The sequence below is a fragment of the Squalius cephalus genome (genome assembly GCF_949319135.1).
Source record: "Squalius cephalus genome assembly, chromosome: 6".
Taxonomy (NCBI): domain Eukaryota; kingdom Metazoa; phylum Chordata; class Actinopteri; order Cypriniformes; family Leuciscidae; genus Squalius; species Squalius cephalus.
The window spans coordinates 17,704,068-17,726,696 of NC_137127.1; the positions used below are offsets into that span (position 1 = coordinate 17,704,068).

Here is a 22,629-nt window from a genome sequence, read left to right on the forward strand (position 1 = left end):
TCTAGACATGTTTAGAAAGTATGCACACATTTACAGGATACTATCCAGATGTTATTGTTTTGCACCAATTAATTTCTGTGAAAAAGTGGACCTACGCTACTTAACACTACTCGCAAACATAATACTGCATTTTTCCCCCTAATATTATTCCTTATTCTTAAATTATTGTAAAATTGAGTTTTCTTTTTTTTCTTGATTCTAATCTTGATTATTATTATTATTACTATTATTCAGTGTTTCACATGTTAAAACAGAGGATGAAATGTGCTTAATGAATAAATTTGCCTTGACTTGCCAAAGTATATGAAAGTATGTGAACAAGTTTTGGTAACACTTTACAGTTAGGTGTGTGTTAGCATTAGTTAATGTATTAACTAACTATTAGCATTATATTAATTTGTTTATGCTAGTTAATAAAACTGTTCATGTTCATATTAGTTCACAGTGCATAACTAATATTAACAGATACAACTTTTGATCTTAAAAATATTAATAAATGTTAATATTAACTAAGAATAATAACTGTAGAAATATTGTTCATTGTTAGTTCATGTCAACTAATGTAGTTAACCAATGTTTACAAATGAAATCTTATTGTAAAGTGTTATCCAAGTTTTATTTTTCATCACAATAAATAATATTGTATTCATCAATGGTGTTGGTTCATAGAATTACAACCATAATGGGCATGGTTTTGTTTCCACACCCAATTTATACACAAGCGGTATTCCTTTTTTACACAATTACTATCATCTGCAGTAATTGTGTTATATTGACACTTTAAAAAAAAGTTAAAATTTCATTGCTTTCACAATTTTAATGTAGATTGCACTCATCAACTCAACTCGCTACTACACGATTCAACCAGTTTCAGTGTTTGGTCCCGAACTAGCACTTTGTTTGTGCAAAGTGCCTACTAGCTAGATGAAATACATCCATTAACTCAGATCCTGTCCATTTACAGTGTAATAATACTAACTTTCATAATTGTTAAACATTGTATTATTGTACATAGTAGTATTAATTTTGAAGAAAAAAAGTCTTCTATATGTCAATCATTTGTTAACAGTCAAGTATTCATTATTACAATGAGCTCATTGTTTCTGCCTTAAATTATTAGACTGTCTAAATTAATACATTTATAGCTAACTGTGATTTGTATATGTACATTTCTGAAATACATAACTTAGTTACCTCTGATAACAGATCTCTCTAAATTGTAATGGACTCGTGCATTTTCTGTAAAGTTGCTTTGAAACGATGTGTATTGTCAAAAGCGCTATACAAATAATTAAATGTGAATTGAACAAACATTTGACACACAAACCCATTTGAAATATTTATTTGATATCGGATTTTAAAGCCTAACTCTGACAACAGATAACAGGTACAGTATTGCATTATACCAAAAAAAAAAAAAAAAAGAAACCACCAGCATCAGTTTACAATAAAAAGGCATTTGACTAAATGACAACAGTGTTCCAGTTTCATACTATGGACATACGCTCAAGGCAGAACATACCACAAAATATTGTACCAGTTCATAACATACAACATGAGTTTGTGTTTTTGGGTACATGAATACACACAAGAGCTGAAGAGAAAAGAACCCAACAACATACATTTCACATTGCAGGTTCTGATACATCTATTTTTCAGCTATAAAATCTTCATTGTGGTGTGGAGGAAGAAGGGGATATGAAACAACAATTGAAAAAGTGTAAATTAGAATCACAAATTGTGTGTTCCACATGTGGCATTACATTGGCATAATTCTTACGTCACAGTTTTGATTAAAAAAAAAATCTTTCTCGTTCTCATGCCCTGTACTGTAAAAAGTAATCAGTTGACTTAACTTAAAAAAAAACTGAGGAAACCGTTGCCTCAAAATTAAGTAAAAAAACTTCATGCGTAATTAAAAAAAATGATCAACAACTTAATTTTTTCAATTATGCATGAAGTTTATTACTTATTCATTTTTAGTTATGTGAACTGAACTTGACAATTCCACATACGGTAACTTTTTTTTTTTTTTTTCAATTATGCATGAAGTTTATTTACTTAATTTTAAAGGCAACGGGTTTCATCACTTTTTACAGTGTGCTAATGCATTGACAAACTATAAGAGAACTTTCTAAACCAGTGTAATGGTATCTGACAGGTCAACTAAAGATGTTAGCTCAATTACAGACAGAAAGAAATGCTTGGACTAGAGTACACTAGTAGATAAAAGGGGATTAGTGTCTTGCCTTTAATTCAGCACTTAAATACTGCCACTTTTAGTTGTGGAATATCAGTAAGGACTTTCTAGAAATAAAGTTAAACACAAAAACAAAAGAACGATCAAATGTCAGCCTCCAGAAGGAGAGAATGAAACCCTGTCATCCAGAATGGCAGAAAGATGGAATATTAAAGAGATATTTTGGCCCAAAATAATAATGATTTCAAATAAACATTAAAAACTATGAATTACATTCAAGCACAGAGCCTGGTACGGATCGGTCACCATTTCTCTCGAGTTTCGCTCAAAGTCTCCTAAACACAACAAACACACTCGCATCGGCAAACATCTGCAATATCAATAACACAACGGCTTGTAAATTCAAAATTGCACATAGAACGAACAATGACCGAGGGCTCTCATTATAGTCATCGTACCGCCACTAACATCCCAATGTATTTGGTATCAAAATCAAGTTTTTAAAAGTGCAAAATCAAACTGAAAACACACTGAGCCTCACACATTCACACACACTCACTCTCACAAACAGTTTGTGTGCATGTGTGCACATTTCGTCAAAGCTACATTACTAAAAAAAGAAAAAAATCCCTAGAAATTATCCATACTATTATTGCTATCTCTCTAGATTGAAATGGACACTGCAGCGTTCTAGTGTTGCGCTAGTAATTAGTCATAAAAAATATAATATTAAGAGTACATAGCGTAAAGAATACACATTATTACTAAGACCTGACAGTGATCTAGGAAGATTGATTAAGGATATGTGCGCACACGTTAAACATACCGATGTGTCCTTCTCTGATATTTCAAGGCACACGCGCCCTCGGTTCTTCTTTTGCACATAGACTCGCTCTGACACACACAACGTTCACCTGAGAGTTCGTTCAAATACCAACCACAAACACAATCAGAGTCAACAGTCTTACATAAACACGTTTAAAGGAATAGTACACTCAAAAATAAAATTCTGTCATTATTTACTCACCCTCATAATGCCGTTTCAAACCTGTATGACATTCCTTCCATGCGTGGGATGTTGGTTCATACGACTTCTGCGCTATCATTCTATAAAAAAGATCAGTGTGAACGTTCTTTAAAATTTCTTCTTTTGTGTTCTCCAGATGAAAGTCATACATGTTTGAAACCTGACGGTGTGTAAGTAACAATTTTTTTTTTTAGGTGAACTATTCCTTTAAGATGAAAGCAGCCCACAACAACAGAACTATTGAGACCTACTCCCGATTATTTTTGCTCATATACGTGTGTGTTTCTGTGGGCAGAACTGGACACAACATAAATGCTGTGGAAACATAAGTGCAAACAAATCAGCACTGAAATAAAATCAGTACCGGGCCCAAGGGCTACAGCAAACAGAGACTGATCAAGACAGAACACACACACACACACACACACACACACACACACACTCTTGTTCATCTTTGTGAAGACATTCATTGACACAATGCAAGCTCTAGCTCCTACCCATCACAACTAAGGCCCTGTTTACACCTGGTATTAAGATGTGTTTTGGTCAATCGAATTACAAGTGTACGACGCTAAATACAGGTGTAAATGGGGTCTAAAACGTTTTGAGGTTGTCCACTTTCGACCACTTCCAGAGTCAATCGAAAACATTTGACCAGATTGTTTTCGTAGTGTAAACGAAAGAGCGCCTAATCTCCACCTACTGACATAATGCGTAAATATTATGGGAAGCGCGCTAGCCAGACGGCATTTTCAAGAAAGGAAACCCAGGTTTGGTGTGAAGACGAAAAACATACCAAGCACAATGTTCTCTCACCATACCTGATTTCACTCATCGCATTCGGCGCGGTCTTCAGAGCAGAGACGAAAGCTATTTTTTCCCTGTCATTTCCGGTCGTGTTGAGACAGATTAAAATACCAGGTGTAAACAGGAATGGGTCTCCCTCATGTACTTGTGATCCGATCGACCAAAACACAGATTGATCTAAGTGCCTAACCCGATCCCTTACCCTAAACCGAATTATAACCTTTTCCCTAAAACCAAGTCTTGACCATCAAACAGGCCTTCTCAGAAAGGTTCTCGCTTTACTCTCTTTGTCCTCAATCCGATGGTCTTAAACTCAAACCGGTCCTCACAAAGATAGTTGTACAAAAAAACACTACCACACACACACACACAGGCGCAAACACAGACTTGATATCATGCCTTGTTCTAAATAGAAAACACTGGTTTAGAAACATCACGCCTGTCAACGTACCAAGCATTTTTATGCATATACGTGAGAATCCATCTGCGGATCTGCATCTTATTCTAGTTCCACAACGCTCAACACGCACACAGACTGTAGTGGGGCCGCTCTCACAGGGTTCAAAGGTCAGTGCTCCAACAGTGAAGATGTCTTCATTGGAAAAGACAAGAGATCATCTAGAGTACCGCTCATGCTCAAACTAAAAATACCCACGCAACTACACTGCAGATCGATGGGAACAGCAAATGCCAAAACAGGGAAACCACAGCATTTAACATTTCATGAGCGGAGCGAAGGTTTTCATGGGGATGGAGGCGAGTCAAACGCTGTTACATTGGGCCATTACTACTGGAGTCGCCCCTGTAGAATGAGACATTTGTAGGCTTTAAATACATGTCCAGTAATTTCCTATGGAAGAACACTCAAATGTATCTATATTTACTTCTGCTCCTTGGGTGACTGAGTACCAGTGATGGGTATCGCCATGGTTCCTGTTGCTATGACATCTGTTGCTTTGGCATTAGTGTCACTGCAAGACAGTGGAAGCAACCAATAAGAGGACATCACTGTGCACATTTTGTCATAAGTCTTGAATCAATGTCAAAGCAGCTGCTAAATTTTCAAAACTGTTTGCAAACAATTTACTAATGCTTTGACGAAATGCAAGAATGTGTATTAGAGTGTTTTATTTATTAACAACACCAAACTTTTTGCACAATAATTAAGAAATGTTTTAATTAAAACATTACATAATTGTATTATTAGTGGTAATACTAATAAGAAGATTGATGCATATAGGGCCCTATTTTGCACCCGACGCACAGCGGACTTTTCCCTCCACAGACGCACGTCGGTAAATTAGGGAATGAACTTGCGCTCCAGGGGGCGGTTCAGTGAAAAGAGAAGGCGTGTTCCAGCACAAACGTTCCCTGGTGCCATTTTGCAGTTTCAGAAAACAATTCCGCCACAGACCAGGAAAAACCTAGTCTAAAGTCAGTGGCGCGTTATTCAGATGCTATTTTAAGGGCGCATGCTTGGCCATAATGTAGCGTGTGCACAACACGCATACACTTTGCTTCTCTCATCTACACAGACGCAGCAGTTCCAATTTTTGCAAACCATACATAATTACAAGGAAAAATATTACCACACGAGGGAAATCATTGTGGTGTCCATGAAGATGTGAAAAAATAGGCATAAATCTTAGCCTGGCAAGCCAGACCTACATCAAGATGTTAGGTCTGGCAACTCACCACAGACACGGCTCAATCCGAGGGGCGGGATAAACGGCTGTCTTTCAAATTCCCTCTGCACGCAATAGGACAGAGCTTCAACCAACCAGAGCGTTTTCCCAACAGCGGAGCTAGTTGATAGATTCAACTTTTGAATCTGGCCAGCAAAACTATGAACACATCTTCCTTTTTTAAGAATGACTTAAGTGCCGTTCTTTGCTCTTTTCTCAAAGAAAAACTTAACCCCAAGTCCTCCAGAGTCGCGGCCAAAGCCGATTCGAAAGACTGTTCGCCAGCAGTAGCAGCTCTTCTTTGTTTTCAAGTAGCAGGGAACCGTCGCAACTCTGTCGTCATTACGTTAAGCCCGCCCCGCCTACTCTATACATGATGTGATTGGCCTGACCCAATTTAGGTTTTTACAGCTCCGAAAGTCAACGGAGAGTTGCTAGACTACCCTGGCTGCAAAATAAATTTTGCTGCCGCTAGGGTGCGTCTAGATTTCGTCTACATAAATCTAGCTTTAAATTATTATAATCTAGCCAAAATTATTATATGCCTGTTTAACCAAAGCTAATTTGGATGGTTTTCTCCCATCCCCATACAACGTCGGTCTCCTCGGCTGTGAACCGCTCCTGGCGTGCGCCTGGCAAATCTGCCGTTATAATAGCAATCCACCATGGAACAAGCGTGCCTGCTTTTAAAGGGAATGTGAGATGACGCTCTGATTGGTTTATTTCACGTTACGCCCAAACCACACCTATGAGTAATGTAGCTACTTCAGACCAACCCATTTAAGATTTGTGTCGGGCGCGAGAGTCATTTATCCCGCCGGTATAATAGCCGAGATCCACCCACAAACTTACTTGTGTTTCGTGTTTGATACTTATGTTTCAGATAGTTAAAATAGGGCCCATTATGTTTAAAAGTACAATAATGCTTTAAAAATGCTTTGATGGAATGCAAGAATGTTTAACCTGTTGAAGACTGCTTTCTCGTTGTTTGCATCGAAGGCAAGTGTAATGCTCTCCTTGGCGACGCTCTCTGTGATGATGTTGGCTCTGTCTTCATCCTCACTGTCTGAGCCACTGGAGCTGCTGTCGGACGCCACCAGCGGAGCCTTCCTCGCCCCACACACACTCCACACACACGCTGACGAGCCTTTCACTGCAACACACACATGCTATCAACTCGTGTTCATTGACCATTTCAAGAACATTTAGAACAAACAACAGTGTCGTAAATATGCAAACAATAAATATAATATTATTATTATCATCAATAATAATATAAGTTTGCGTAAATGTTTAAGTGAAATGTACACTATGTAACTTTTAACATTTAAATAATGAGTCAAATCATCAATCCTTCTTCCAAAACGTGTTTTTGGTTTTACCGATTCACTAAACCTATTAAGTGTTTATATTTTAGACCTCTCAGGATGGTTTTTGCAGGAAATTGCGAATATACGTCACTCGCTGTGTGTCTCGTCATATCCATAAATGGAGAAAAAGTTGCTCCGATATTTTGACGTGTGTATTGTGTGGGACTGGCATAGGTTAGTTGTCACAATCTTGAGCCAATCGGGGAATCACTCGTTTAAAAAAAAACACTGAACAGAGGAGAGTCTGCTGGCAAAAATGCGACAGAGTTCGTAATAAAACAAGAATCAACATTGGCTTGACTTTTCAGAGATGGCAAGAACTGAGGGATTTGAAATGTTGTAAAGTCAACGTGGCGATAGCGTTTTATTATTTAACAGGAGAGTAAGGCATTTTCTTGAACGGATAAATTGCCATTTGTATCTCTTTAACAGAGTTCATTTTAAAGTTTTATCTATTGTAAAGGGTTGTTTCATTATGGTTGTTTATAGCGCTGTGCTTTCAAGGAAGTACCGTGTCTATTAATGTATATAGACAGTAATGTCTCAGCTTGTTAGTTTGAGATCCTTTCCATCTAATCTGGTTATATCTCTTAAGTCTAGTAGTGAATGTTTTATGAGCAGTATGATAATCATATTCATCCGCAGTCAGTGCATGCATTTTGTTTTTATATCACTAGCTAGAAGGTCAAAAGTTACATGGTGTACATTTTAATAACAATATAATAACAATGATTATCAACAACACCAAACTTTTATAAGCATTTTGCATAAAATAAATATTCTTAAGACTAACAGCATTTAGAGGAGAAATTCATGTATTAAATAAGAATATTGGTATAACAATAATATAAATGAAAATATAATAACAATAATAAAATAATAATAAAAAATTAAAAGCAGAAATTAAATAAAACTATTCATATTATTATTATTAATAATAAAAAAACGAATATTCTTTATAAGACTAAGCACTTAGAGGGGGAAATTAATTTATCAAATTAAAACTACATAAATTACACAAAGTCATATCATTTTATTAAAATTAAATAATTTTTTTAATAATAATAATAATGTTTAAAAGTAAAATGAAATATAAAAAATAATTATTATTACAGTTACCACTACTAACAAAAATATGTAATGTTTTAATTCAATAAATGCATTTTCTCTAAATAGTTAGTAAGAATAACATATTAAACAATTTTTGCGCAAAAATGCAAGATGCTTATAATAATAATAATAATAATAATAATAATAATAATAATAATAATAATAATTATTCATTACATTTATATAGTTCTTTTCTCTGAACTCAAAGCACTTTACATAGATGGGGGAATCTCCTCAACCACCACCAATGTGCAGCATCCACCTGGATGATGCGACGGCAGCCATATTGCACCAGAACACCCACCAGCTTATTGGTGGAGAGGAGACAGTGATGAAGCCAATCAGTATATGGGGATGATTAGGAGGCCATGATGGACAGGGGCCAATGGGCAAATTTGGCCAGGATGCCGGGGTTACACCCCTACTCTTTTGAAAACTTAACCCCAAGTCCTCCAGAGTCGCGGCCAAAGCCGATTCGAAAGACTGTTCGCCAGCAGTAGCAGCTCTTCTTTGTTTTCAAGTAGCAGGGAACCGTCGCAACTCTGTCGTCATTACGTTAAGCCCATTACGTTAAACTCTTTTTGGGATTTTTAATGACCACAGAGTCAGGACCTCGGTTTAACGTCTCATCCGAAGGACGGTGCTCTTTGACAGTATAGTGTCCCCATCACTATACTGGGGTGTTAGGACCCCACAGGGTGAGCGCCCCCTTCTGGCCTCACTTACACGTCTTCCAGCAGCAACCTAGTTTTCCCAGGAGGTCTCCCATCCAGGTACTGACCAGGCTCAACCCTGCTTAGCTTCAGTGGGCAACCAGTCATGGGCTACAGGGTGATATGGCTGCCTGGCTTATAAAAGTTGGTAACATTTTACAGTGTTTATTTACAAAAAAAAACATTACCTGAATGCAAGTATTTGTTGTTCATTTAGTATAAGGAGGAATGATGCAAAAAAATTACATGAATATACTTTTAAAGAAATAAGCAAGTAAGCCACTCACTTTCTTCATTTTGGCTCTGTTTGTTTGGATTTTCCGAGTCCACAGGTGAACTGCATCTGGGTCCTGCATCTGAACTGCAGAACACCAGAACGTTTAGCACAGTGTCTACATGACCTGAATACACAATATCAACTAAAACACAGCCTCTCCCTCACCAGCAGAAAGGTTGGAAGTCGGTGAAAGTCGCCCATCCCTTCTCCTCCGTCTCGCTGAGCTGGGCGGTAGAGCTTCCCCACACGTTAGAGCCCGTATCTATAGCGATACTAGCAAAATCCCGACAGCTGAAGTCATCTTCAAAACTCGCTGTCCATCCAGGACCTACTGGGTTATAATAATTTTTCCATTCAGATATTATATGAGATCAGGTGGGAGATCTAAATCTAGATCATGTGAGCTGTGAGCATACTCTGTGGATCGCTGGACTGCTTGTCCATGTCCTGGTTCTGGATCTTGTCTGGAGTTTGTTTGGTCTCTGGAAACCACTCCATGTCAGGTGACCCCAGACGCCTGCGAGAGCCACCATCCACCTCACTCTTCTGAGCATTTGTCACCAGTCCAAACCTATTAAAAAATAAACCATACACGGCAGTCAGAGCAGTCAATTATTAGAGTGTGAGTGCAAGTGTGTGTGTGTGTGTGTTTTATGAACCTGCTTCTGGATTTCACTTGTGTTGCATAGTTGATTTCTTTATCCTCCCAAATATCTTCCTCCTCCTCAGGATCTTCAAACGGCCGGATTCGCTCCTTTGTGCAAGTCTCAAAGATAGCAGAGCTCTTCTAAGAGAGGAGAGAAATGGGAAGAGTAATAACAACAGTGAGAAAGGAAGAGTTCTAGAAGAATAAAAAAGAATAAAGAATAAAAATAGAATAAAAATGAATAAAAATAGAAAAACAGGACTCACCCCCTTGTCCCCCAGGTTAAAGTTGATCTCTGAGATTCGATCAAATGTGGCGCTGCAGGAAAAACAGACAGAAACTAGAGTTTAAACCTGAAGCAATCAACAATTAATTATTAAATTTTAATATTAAATTAAAATTGTGTATTTTAATATTAAATATTTCAATTAAATTCAATTATTTTTTTCTAACTATGGTAGATTTACATTATCAAGGATTAAATAACATGCCGTTTTTAAACATAAGATTAATATAAATTTTATTTAACATTTAGATGAATATTTATATATAATAGTTGAATCTACATTTAACTCTATATCTAACCCTTTGCGCAGGAATCACCTGATGTTGCCGTCATGCTCTCCGAATTCATCGCCATTCAATCCAAACTGATCAACAAAGTTTGCCGTCATCTGCTGGATCTGATAATCTGAGAACACCTGTTAAGAGAAAGATGCTCATTGAAGGTGATTTGCGGATTGTCATTTCTGATGTTAAAATACTTCCTATGATTTCACAGCACATGTCTTTGTGCAAACTCTCACCAGGTCTGCAGTGTTCTTCTTGTTAGTTTCCATAAGAGTTTCATTCACAAACTGCTCCCAGCGAGCTTTATAGTCCTCTGGTAGCTCTGTCATACACAGACATACCAAATATTTGAAAACAAAGAATGAAGTTTGTTAAAAAATTATATCATTTCAAAAGTTTGGGGTCAGTAAGATTTTTTTTTAAAGAAATTAATACTGTTATTCAGCAAAAATGCATTAAAGAAGGAATATATATATATATATATATATATATATATATATATATATATATATATATATATATATATTACACACACACACACTTATAATACATACATACACACACACACACACACTTATAATACATACATACATACATACATACATACATACATACATACATATGTATATAACACAAATCCTCCCAAAAACGCTGTGTTAGCTACCTTTTATTAGTTGTGTGATTTGGGTCTGCTCTTGTTCTCTCTCTGCATTCTGCACAACTGTGTTGGCAATCCTGGTCAGATGACCCATATACCCTCTTCTCATGCCTCCAGCTTTCCTATAACATACACACAGAGATATAAGATCATAAGATACTCCAGCAAAAGCGTATTGACTCTTCAGCTCATAGATATTTAAGTTTGTCCTTACTGTGTTTTGTCATTTTCTTCCCAAGCATCCAAAATCCTCTGAACCAGCCTGCAGTCCTTTAGTAGCTGCGCACAAACAATTATATTTCAATGACGTATACATACCGCATTTCACAAGAGGAAACCTTTTCATTTTTTGACAATTGATGTCATAAGTGCTGTAAATGTATTATATATGTTGTGTGTATATATATATATATATATATATATATATATATATATATTAGGGCTGTCAAAAGATGAATCGCATCCAAAATAAAAGTTTGTTTTTAATAATATATGTGTGTGTGCTGTGTATAATTAAATTTGTATATATAAATACACACACATGCATGTATATATTTAGGATAAATGTGTTATTTTTATATATATAAAAAAATTATATTTATATATAATATAAACTATATAAATATATATACAGTATATGTATGCAAATATTTCTTAAATATATACATACATGTGTGTGTATTTATATATACAAAATAATTATACACAGTACACACACATATATTATGTAAACACAAACTTTTATTTTGGATGCGATTAATCGCGATTAATCTTTTGACAGCCCTAATATATATATATATATATATATATATACACACACAACATATATAATACATATGTTGTGTATATACACAACATATATAATACACAATATATTATATATATATATATATATATATATATATATATATATATATATATATATATATATATATATATATATATATATATATATATATATATATATATATATATTACACACATACATACGTACGTACGTACGTACGTACGTTTATCAATTGAGTCAGATCTAGCAAGTGACTCAAACTTGATTATTATTCTGCTGACATGGTAATATATAGTGCCTCACTACTGCCAATTTATTTTTATATTACTTTATTACATGTTACTATATATGACTATACAAAGCTTCATTAAGTGAGGGTCATGCTTACATGCTTTATCAAGTCACAGCTTGTGAACATGTCAGATTTGTCTGAGTTTTGTGTTTCCAGCTGAATCTGATCTGGACTGTCATGTGTTTTTCCATTCTGTGTTGACTGGTTAAGGATGGCAGAGATACAATGCTCCACTTGGATGTGTAGGAAGTTATTCCAGGAGAATTTAAAAAACAAGTCCTAAAGAGAGAAACAGATTAAGAAAGAAAATGGAAATGTCTCTGAAAGAACTCTTATGTTCACCAAGGCTGCATTTATTTGATCAAACATACAGTAAAACAGTAATAATGAGAAATATTATAACAATTTAAAATTATATTCAATTTTACTATATTTTAAATACATTTCATTTATTCCTTGATGGCAAAGCTGAATTTTCAGCACCATTACTGCAATCATTAATACTCCAGTCACATGATGCTTCAAAAATCATTCTAATATTCTGATTTGCTGCTCAAGAAACATATCTTATTATTATCAATGTTTAAAACAGTTGTGCTGCTTCTTTTTTTGTGGAAACCATTAGGCGTTTATTATTTTTAGAATTCTTTGATGAATATTAAGTTCAAAAGAACAGCATTTATTTGAAAGAGAATTCTTTTGTAACATTATAAAATGTCTTTACTGTCACTTTTGATCAATTTAATGCATCCTTGCTGAATAAACGTATTCATTTCTTTACAAAAAATGTACAAGTAAAATGAATAATTTCTTACAATAAAAAAATGTAACTAATAATATCAAATTGTCTTATTTCCAGACAGATCAAAATGTAAAGTATTTTAAAAAAATTATTGGCTCTGAGAAAGGAAACATGTTTATTTGTTGACTTTGTAAGCTAGACTAAGGATGACTCATACCAGCAGCAGGTTGATCATGTTCATTTGGCAGAGCTCCTGGTGGATTCTGGGAGATCTGGTGTACAGGAGAGCAGCCATCAATCTGGACGCATACAGCCGCGCGTTGCCGAACGGCTCCTCAAGAACACCCATCGTGGTCAACATCACACATTTCTGAGTGCGGAGATAGTCCAAAAAACGTCAACCTCCTCTATGTGACATCTTTCAGTGATTTGACTTTGTTTTAAGACTTGATAAAACCAGAGGAGCAGACCAACCTTGAGTGGGTTTAACAGAAGGTGGTGGAAGTGCTTTAGATGTGGTTGGATGCCCATTAAAATGCTGTTGTTAACAGTGTATGACTTTTCCAATCCCTGAGAGCACGGGTCAGTCACCTGCTCAACACTGTTACACAAACACTCATTTTTTAGTAACAGTGATTGTGTGTGTGTGTGTGTGTGTGTGTGTGAGTGTGTGTGTGTGTGATTAAATGCATTTGTTACTCACCCAGGTCTCTGAGTTTCCAACAATGTGAGTAACACTTGCGTTCCATAGACGATGCACACTTCACTCTTTTCTCCTTCAAACATGTTCTTCAATAGGGCCTCAACATTCTGCTGTCTGAAACAGCAGCCGGAGACTTCAGTTTAGTTAATCTGTTCAAGCATAAAGTCCATTCCACATTCTGCTTATTTTGGCTGACAACTGCCCACTTAGACAGTAAGAAACCATCTAGCTGACATGAAAAGTGACTGAACACAGTGGCGGTGATCACACACACTCACAGCTCTAGTGTTGTGAGCAAAGGGTCGGTCTCTGAAGATTCCTGCAGCAGACTGGCCTGATCTCTGCTCAGACGGATGATGTCACACAGGGTCTGAGATGCGTTCGACTGCCTCTGTAAACACACATTTATGTATACGTGTCATCTTTCATGTCTATTCATTTCGATTTGTAAGATGGAATCAAATGTTTTATGTCGCATAAGGACTTTTTCAATACTAAGATCAAAAACACAGTATAACTATCATCCTTAAAGGGATAGTTCACCCAAAAATGAAATTATTAAAGACCCCTGTGGTGAAAATCAAGCTTTTAATGTTGTTTAAATGTCTATGTGGTGTTTTTAATATGCTTTAAGACAAACCATGTGCAAATGCATAAGTCAACACCGTTTCTGAGTTTTTTTCTCCTTAAAACTGCAGTGAACCAAAGACAGTCTCAAAAACACAGTTTGAAATCGCTGGTGTTTATTACGTTACAAACTACCTTGTAACCAATCACATCAACGTGTGATCGTCAACGAGTGGATCTCTGAACTGGCGTGAGTGGAGGCGGGGCTAATTTGCATATTTATAGAACCACATATACTAAATGAGGCAAGGGGCAAATTATATTCAAGCTATTTTAAGGCATGAAGAATTCATTTTAAATAAAAAGTAATTTTGGTGATCAAATATTAATTTTAAGGGATACAATTATTGACTACAGGGGGGACTTTAAAGATTAAAGATATATTGAAGAAAGTCAGAAACCAAACAGTTGATGGTAGTAGGGGGGGGGGGTTCCAACTGTTTGGTTTCCGACATTCTTCAAAATATCCTCTTTTGTGTTCAGCAGAAGAAAAATTCATACAGGTTTGGAACAAACTCATCATGAGTAAATGATGATAGAATTTTCATGTTTGGGTGAACTATCCTTTTAAAGCTGCAGTCCGTAGTTTTTCCTCTTTGTCGCCATCTCTGTTCGAAATCTGCAATTGCAGTTATTCACGTAATTATCAACTTTACGGGTTGTGCCTCGGCACGGCACAGTGCGGATGAATCCAATGTTTTGAGGAAAATGTGTCGCTGTCAGTCACTGCTAATTCTACTTTTTGGAAGTATGACCAACATAAGAATTTTCACCGGAAAATGTCATCTGCACAAGAAAGTAACATTCACTTTTGTTCTGACCAACTAAGGGGAAAAAAGCATTGCAGTAAATCGCGCTGATTAAATCGAACAATCGCTTACATCACGTCAAACCGTGCAAATTATACTTTGTTCTAAAATTGTTAATGCTAACAACATCAGCATTGCGTGACTACATTTAATGCCCTTCCGGTATTTATCCTTGTTTTCGCATGGGTTGCAGTCTCTTTTTTTCTGTAGCCACTCCAAAGTCTTTTGCATTTTACAACAGGTGAATCTACAGTTGTCACTGGTGATTGTCGTTTGAACCTTTCTGGATCCGCCATCAAATTTATAAGTTTAATTATATCAAGTGCTGTGAGAAAAGGCTACAAATCTCCACCTCCAACATCCTCACACGCAATATAGCCTACTAGCCGAGACACCTTTATGTGTACAGATGTGACGTAATGACGCAAAGACATGCTCGAATTTCCGCGGAAATCCACCAGTACCACTGGAATTAAAAACATTATTACAAGCTTACCGTTTTGAATCGAGCTACGGCAAGCAGATAGTTTTGAACACTGGCTGGTTATGTACTTGCTCAAAAAATTATTTTGGATCATTTTTAACCCAAAAAAAGTTGTGGACTGCAGCTTTAAGGTAAGAGATTTAAACGAGTACTTAACGGTATGTATCAAACTTCGTCATGTAATTCATTCTCTAGTAAAACTCTAGTGATGTCTGACCTCATCGTCAATGTGAGGGTGTATCAGCTCAATGAGTCTCTGGATCAGCCTCTCTTCATTCAGCCACTGAAAACAGACGACATGAAAATACAATAAAAATTACACACAGATACAGGCGTTTATTTCGTTTTGAGCACTTTTATATCCCACGGGTTGATTTTTATTAAAACTAAATACAGTTTTTACTTTTTGTTTTATGAAAATCACATTAAAATTGTTTTTGAAAATATTGACCATGTCTTCATCATTTCAGTTTTTTTTTTCTAATGGCTTCTATGCACATATTTTTATTGTTTTTCTCCTGTGCCACATTTGAAATATAAATTCAATACAAATCTTAAAAATTTTACATTTTAAAATATTAATTATTTAAACTATGATAAGATACACAAGAACTAAAATCATCAGAAAACACTTTCAATATTATGAACACTACCATTCAAAGTTTGGGGTCAGTAAGATTTTTTAGTTTTACTCATCAAGGACACATTAAATTTATCAAAAATGTGAGTAAAGACATTTATAATGTCTTTTATAATGACATTTAGATTTCTATTTCAAACAAATGCTGGTTTTTAACTATCAACTCATCAAAGAATCTTGAAAATAAAATGCATCAGTTTCCATATATTTAATAATAATAATAACAAATGTTTATTTAGCAGCAAATCAGCACATTAAAATGATTTAATGAGTTTATTTTTTCTCAAAGCCAAAGTGTCCATTAGAAATATTAATGAATCAGCTGGTTGAATGCACTCACACTAAGCACTTCCTGTCTGAGACAAGCGGGCTCCACGCTGCTAATGAGACGCAGCACCAGATCCATCATGGCCGACGTGTCCAAGTGTTTCAACACCTGCCCAATAAAATCCTCTTTTTTCTTTAGGAAACCAATCATCTGATGAAAAATTTGAATCAACAAAGATCAGGATAAAAAGAATCAAGCAAATACAAATCAATGATTTTCAAAGGAACTGAGATGCATGTTTGCGCACCTGCTCTGTCTTGCGGGTGATGAGGTTGCCAACAGTTTTACTGAAGAACGAGGCCAGTAGAGGGTTCAGCGGTGGCGTCTGCTCTAGAAAGTTATAGAGTGTCTTCAGCAGAGACTCGTCTCCACCAACTTTATCGTTGATGAGGGACACATCGCACGTCAACAACTCACATGCTACATTAGCATACCTGCATGAGAGACCGAGAGAAAAAAAACATATACTGTACAACTAGTGGATGACCAACATATCTTAAATAGATTCAATATACACTGCAAATACACTGCAAATTTAAAGGTAGGGTAGGCAAATTGTTTTATAAACACTTTCTGTTATAGTAGTTGAAACTCTCTTCACATCCTGAAAGCAATAAATAATAGGTCTAAATATTGAAACGTTCGTTCAATCATTGCATTCGGTCCAAATGCAATGATACGCTGTCTGACCTGCCAGTCAACATATGTATTTCCAAACCTCCACAAACCTGCTCACGCAGACATCCAAGCCATCAGCACGTTCTGTAAGGCTATGCAGAGTTGTAGACAGAAAGCCACCAAGTGCCACAAACAAACAGCACAGCCTCCTTTTACAGTTCCTCCTGAACCAAAACAACGAGCTTATGCTGCGTTCACGCCAATTAAGAGAAGGCCACTCGTGACATTCTACCCGGAGCTGTTCACGTCCTCAGACTCGGATTTATGCGTTTCTATGTCAACACTTTCAATGGTGAAATAAATCTTGTATTTAACGTTACTGTCGTAAATACCACTCACGCAGAGCTGTCGTTTTCTTTTCCTTGACTCTTCCAACCGCACTTTCTCCATTTTCTTCGTCGACTCTGCCATGATTCACGTCTGAAATGCGTGCTAGTGTCTTCCATAGAGGCTGCTTCATATGTTGTTGATGTATGTGACGTCGTGCCGTAAAGCAAGTCGTGTTTCTCACGAGATTTGTTGGGGCGCCACCTCTCAAACTTGCACTGCTGGTTTTATACATTTCTTTCACATCTACTGCAGTCAGACTCACTCGTGTTCACTCAGAAGGAATCACTCACATTTTCTGTGCACTTGTAATGACACATCAAGGATGTTAAGAGGCTAAAAGCAGGTTTAGTACTTGCCCCATTGAAGTCAACAGGGTGCAAATTTTAAAAATAGAATAACTCGGTGTAGGCAACACCGATTTTTGTCGTTGTTCTCTGTATTGACAGCACTCCAAATGTACAAAAAAATGAGCTCAATGTTAAAATTGACCGGAGTTCTCCTTTAAGAACTGTGTGTTAAAAAAATTAATGTGTGTTATCCATTAGCAAGATTGTCAGTAATTTTTTAATGGACAAGTTGCAACACTGTTGTTTACCATATGGTGGTAAGGAGGTGGAATAATCTAGCCTGGTAATACCAAACTCTGCTACTTCGTTTTGCTTCGTAGACAGAGTCTGGCATGGCATAATAGAGAAGTGTTTTCTTTCTCGCGGGGGGCGCTTGTCTGAAGTTTAAAATTATTGGTTACCCGTAAGCCAATCACATAATGTTTGGTTATGGCGTGTGTTATGCGCATGCTCAGCCGCATCTAATTTCCACTGTAAACACATGTATGATGCGAAAACAACCATCGAGCGAAATACCGGAGTGAACATGGCTGTGAACGACTTTTGCAGATTATGTGAAGTAAATCTATGCATCCACGGTACAATCAGTGTCTACGTCACGGCTCTCGGCCCGCCCTCTGTTCGTTGATTGGCCGGCTGTTTTGAGGCCGGAGGAAAACGGGGAAAACGGTCGCTATCTCAGACTGAGTACAGAAGCGAACTGAAATTGAGCGGAGGTACGAAGTCTGACGTAGTCAGACTAGGAATAATCGGCCTAACTGATAATCTCAATATGGCCAAAAAACGGTTGTTTAATGGTCAAATTATAACTATTTAATCAGCCTTGTTATGGTTAATTAAAACTATTATTAATGGTTCTTAAAAAAATTAAATAAAGCTGAATTAAATAATATATATATATATAAACTGAAAAACAAACCTTAAATATGTTTGCCTTGCCAACTAACTGAAATACTGAGCTGAAGTACTAAAATGACTAAAACTGAAATAAAAATAAATTCAAGCTAAATAAATTATATATATATATAAAAAACTTATTAAATTACAAGAGCACACACCTTTACTAAAACTTAAACTAAAATTAAAAAAATGAAAACTGAAGAAGTAAAAATAAATGCTAATTCAAAACATTAATAAATACTATAACAGCATATAAATGATACTAAAATAATACTGGGATAACTAACAAAAAAATTATAATTATTTGCCAAAAATGAGTTGATTAATTGTCTGATTAACAGTCTGATAATTTGTAATTAAAAAAAAAAAAAAAAAAAAAAAATATATATATATATATATATATATATATATATATATATATATGTTAGCCAGTCTGCTACATAATATCTAATTGTCCAAATATCAGTTGATGAAATTAAGCTGTTCAAATATCTGTCATTTAATTTTTTCTTCATTGCAGACAAAGTTTCAAAACATTTTATTTAAGAGGTGCTCAGAAAGTGTAGAGCATATTTTCACTCACTTGTAGCGCAGTTTCTCCTCCCGGTCAGTAGGGGGCTCGTGCGTGACGAGGTTGAGAAGCTCCAGCATGCTGCTGTCCTGGGTGAGGAAGAGGAGGAGGCGCTGATTCTGGGCCTTGCACTCCTGCAGCACATCTTCTTCATCCAGCAGCTCCTGTAGGGTAACATCCTCCTTCTCCAAGAGCTTCTCAACCTGAGATGAGTTGTGCAGGTCAAACTTCCAGAACATGACTGCAGCCTATAGAAGAAAGAGAGAGCGCCTGAGACAGACAGAGAGAGGATGTCACTTACTCAAGCATATTAGAATAAGAAATAAAGCTGATGTTTTAAAGGGTTTGTTGGCCACTGACTAATTCATAGTTTGCCAAAAAAGTCAAATTAGAAAATGCACCAGTAAAATAGTGAATAGTAAAATCCAGAGCAGGTGCAGCATCAACAGCAACTATTAAACATTAGTGAGTCAGCTGTAATTACACTCTTGATGAGCAGTTAAAGAATCAATTGCATCAGTCAATTAAAGCTGATCTAATTTCATTTGACTTCAGACTTCATTTGACTTCATTTGAAATCCACTCTTTGACAGTAGGTGGCGCTTATGGAACAGCAATGATTTTGTTTCGTTGCTTATCTCTGTACACAAAGCGCTTATAAACACTACTTTATACAGACGTAAGACGAAAATAAATTACAATCGAAACTTTTCTTAAGACAGTCATTTGCCTTCAGCCTTCCTATATTTCATGCATCGCAAACAATGAGCTTGTTGTGCCTGGTACAGCATTTTCTCTGCTGCGTTTTCCTCTTTGCGTTTGTCTTTGGTGTCTCATCTCTTGGCATGTGATAACGTCCTGTTTACAGACTTAGTAATATTTCGACACACGTTGTAGGCAGTGGCTAAAGGCTGCAATGAATCATAAATATGGAGAGAACGCCGCAATAGTAATTCTGAAAATACCTGCCCAAAATGGATGCCCACAAACAGTTTTTCAGTTGAAAAAAAGGAGGGAAAAAACTGAAGAGACTGCCATTCTGTCCAACCCCCCGAAGCAAAATGCTGTCGCATACAGGCAAGAAAGCTGTTCCACTTTTACCATAGTGCTGTTTAAATAGTAGACATAGCACGATACCATGATAAACCTACACCTTACAATTACTGTTCTGTTAATAACCCTCAGCTGATCCGACTATCCGTGGGCGGGGATACAAAAATGCGGAAGTACTGTATAATCTGTAGTTTTCATGAAAGTCCTGGAGCGGTCAAAAGTCACGACATCTGGCGAAATTTTGCTGACGAATTAACAGGAATTTCTCGGTCCAGGTAACACCGAGAACGATTAAACATTGTTCATTTACATACTACCAGCATTGTAACAATTCAAAACGCTTTGAAAATCGGCGAAGTTACACTTTAAGCAGTAAATTACCTTCAGGGAGATATTGTGTTTCCTTGGTTGGGATGCAGAGACCAGTTTACACACATTGGTTTCCTAGATTGAGTGGTCAGTGGTCAGATAACCCACCCATCCGAAAGGGCTGCCTTACATTACAACACAGGCTCCTGTAGGGACAAAGACAAGCCATCAAGAAATGACTGAGACCAGTGAGGAAAACAGTGATGAGTGGAGGTGAGGAAAGAATGCCAAGCACATTTTAATTAAGTCACATCAAGGTTCTGTAATACGACTAGGACTCGGGCTGAATAATCTCTTGTTTAAAACACACATGAAGGTGTTCACACACCTACAGATAACACCATGTTCCATTTTAGTCTTTTAATGGGATTAATCAGCGTATGCAGCGGATGAGGTCAGCCGCTAGCCTAAACCACATCATACAGACCATTACTGCACTGCATCTATTACAATAAACATTTATATAGAGCACACTCACAGAGAGAAATACTACAGCTAGAGGAAAGTGATACAAATATTTATCATAGAAACATATTATTAATTATTTTGACTTTTCCAGCACTAGATAAATGTATCTACTGTGTATAATTTTGGTTATTGTGTAAAGTTTTAACATTATGAACATCAATCAGCAAATACTAAATTAAAATCATGTGTGTTTGGTGAAAGCAAGAATGCTACAGAGATCATCATGTGTGTGATCATCAAATCATACAGTCCACACACACTTCACGCCCACGCGTACGTGTGTGTGACAGGGCTACGGACATTCAATGAAAATCAGACGACTGTACGACGACAATGTTATTTTGACCTAAAATACGTATTTATCTTAACGAGACGAGATCACAACCCTCGTTCAAGATCAATGTCAGAGAGAGAGACACACACAGCGGCCTCGCTCAATGTCACTGTCCGTGATCCACCAATCAGAACGCAGAAGCGAGACTCGAAACACCAATCAAAACGCTTAGAATTTGCATGCCCGTTTACTGGATGTTGCAAAGCATTATAAATGCCTCCACTGTCAAAAGCCTTTAAATCGTATTAAACTCATTTGCATAAACAAATGTAAACATCCTCAGGAGCCCAAGCATGTCGAGGTAGTGACTACGTAACGTTACAGCTATCGTATTTGATCTCAGAATATTATGATGACTGTAATATGAGCATACACTTCAAGGTGAAAGGCATTACTGTTTAACATAGTCATCATGGTATATTTTTAATAATTGCTCATGTCACGTGAGTCCATATGCAGGTCATAAACGCATCTGTACTCTTCATCAGAGACGATCGACTAGCATATAAACGCACAGACATAGTAAAAACAGCATTAATGTGAACAAATAAACTGCTGTGAACTTACCAGAAACACTTTGAGATGTCAGATAAACAAACAGCAATCTGTGATCAGACCTGTTCTGTACGGTGTCAAAGGGCGAGGGGAGATGTGATATTTTGTTTACGATGCATCGTCCTGCATCCATAGATCCCCAACGTCCTAACGTTACCTCCTTCAGCAGCCCTGCTTCAGCACTAGCCCCTTCAGAGCTTTAAACTGTTAGCAGAAAAAGATTTGGACATTATTTATCAAGTCAAAATGGCCGACAAGGAGACGCGGACGCGCACGCTGTGTGTGAACGCGCTTGGGCTTGGGCGATCGGTTCGATTTAGTTTTATGGGAAGAGTGAAATATTGCTTTTATTAGTAAATGGAGGAAATATTTTCTTTATTATTTATGACAATATACAAAGTTGTATATCATATAAATATAAATGTAGGTCAAAAATCTAGTATAAAATACTTTTTTCCCCACCAGTTTTTAGGAAGGAAATACTCACAACTGAATATAATATTTAAACTTTATAGTATATTAGTATATTATGCAGTGATTGTAACTTTA

The 22,629-nt window shown here is 36.5% G+C and overlaps 1 protein-coding gene across 2 annotated transcripts; it reads right to left on the reverse strand.

The window, feature by feature from the left end:
* Nucleotides 1-1,326: 1,326 nt before the first annotated feature.
* On the reverse strand, nucleotides 1,327-22,339 carry ppp6r2b (protein phosphatase 6, regulatory subunit 2b). 2 transcript variants are annotated; one of them, XM_079873484.1, is made up of 23 exons: nucleotides 22,093-22,339; nucleotides 20,736-20,869; nucleotides 19,314-19,571; nucleotides 16,723-16,909; nucleotides 16,488-16,625; nucleotides 15,725-15,790; nucleotides 13,866-13,978; nucleotides 13,588-13,701; nucleotides 13,359-13,485; nucleotides 13,102-13,254; nucleotides 12,239-12,421; nucleotides 11,278-11,342; nucleotides 11,070-11,185; nucleotides 10,642-10,727; nucleotides 10,439-10,536; nucleotides 10,102-10,153; nucleotides 9,849-9,976; nucleotides 9,606-9,760; nucleotides 9,355-9,520; nucleotides 9,200-9,273; nucleotides 6,683-6,872; nucleotides 4,919-5,005; nucleotides 1,327-4,836 (listed from the first exon to the last, which is right to left on the reverse strand). In XM_079873484.1, exons 3-23 carry the CDS (start codon nucleotides 19,538-19,540, stop codon nucleotides 4,806-4,808), a joined length of 2,556 nt encoding a protein of 851 aa, XP_079729610.1. In that variant the 5' UTR covers nucleotides 19,541-19,571; nucleotides 20,736-20,869; nucleotides 22,093-22,339; the 3' UTR covers nucleotides 1,327-4,805. The 2 variants fall into 2 exon arrangements, with proteins under 2 accessions (XP_079729610.1, XP_079729611.1); XM_079873485.1 differs by having other exon boundaries at nucleotides 9,355-9,517; nucleotides 22,093-22,335.
* Nucleotides 22,340-22,629: the final 290 nt, after the last annotated feature.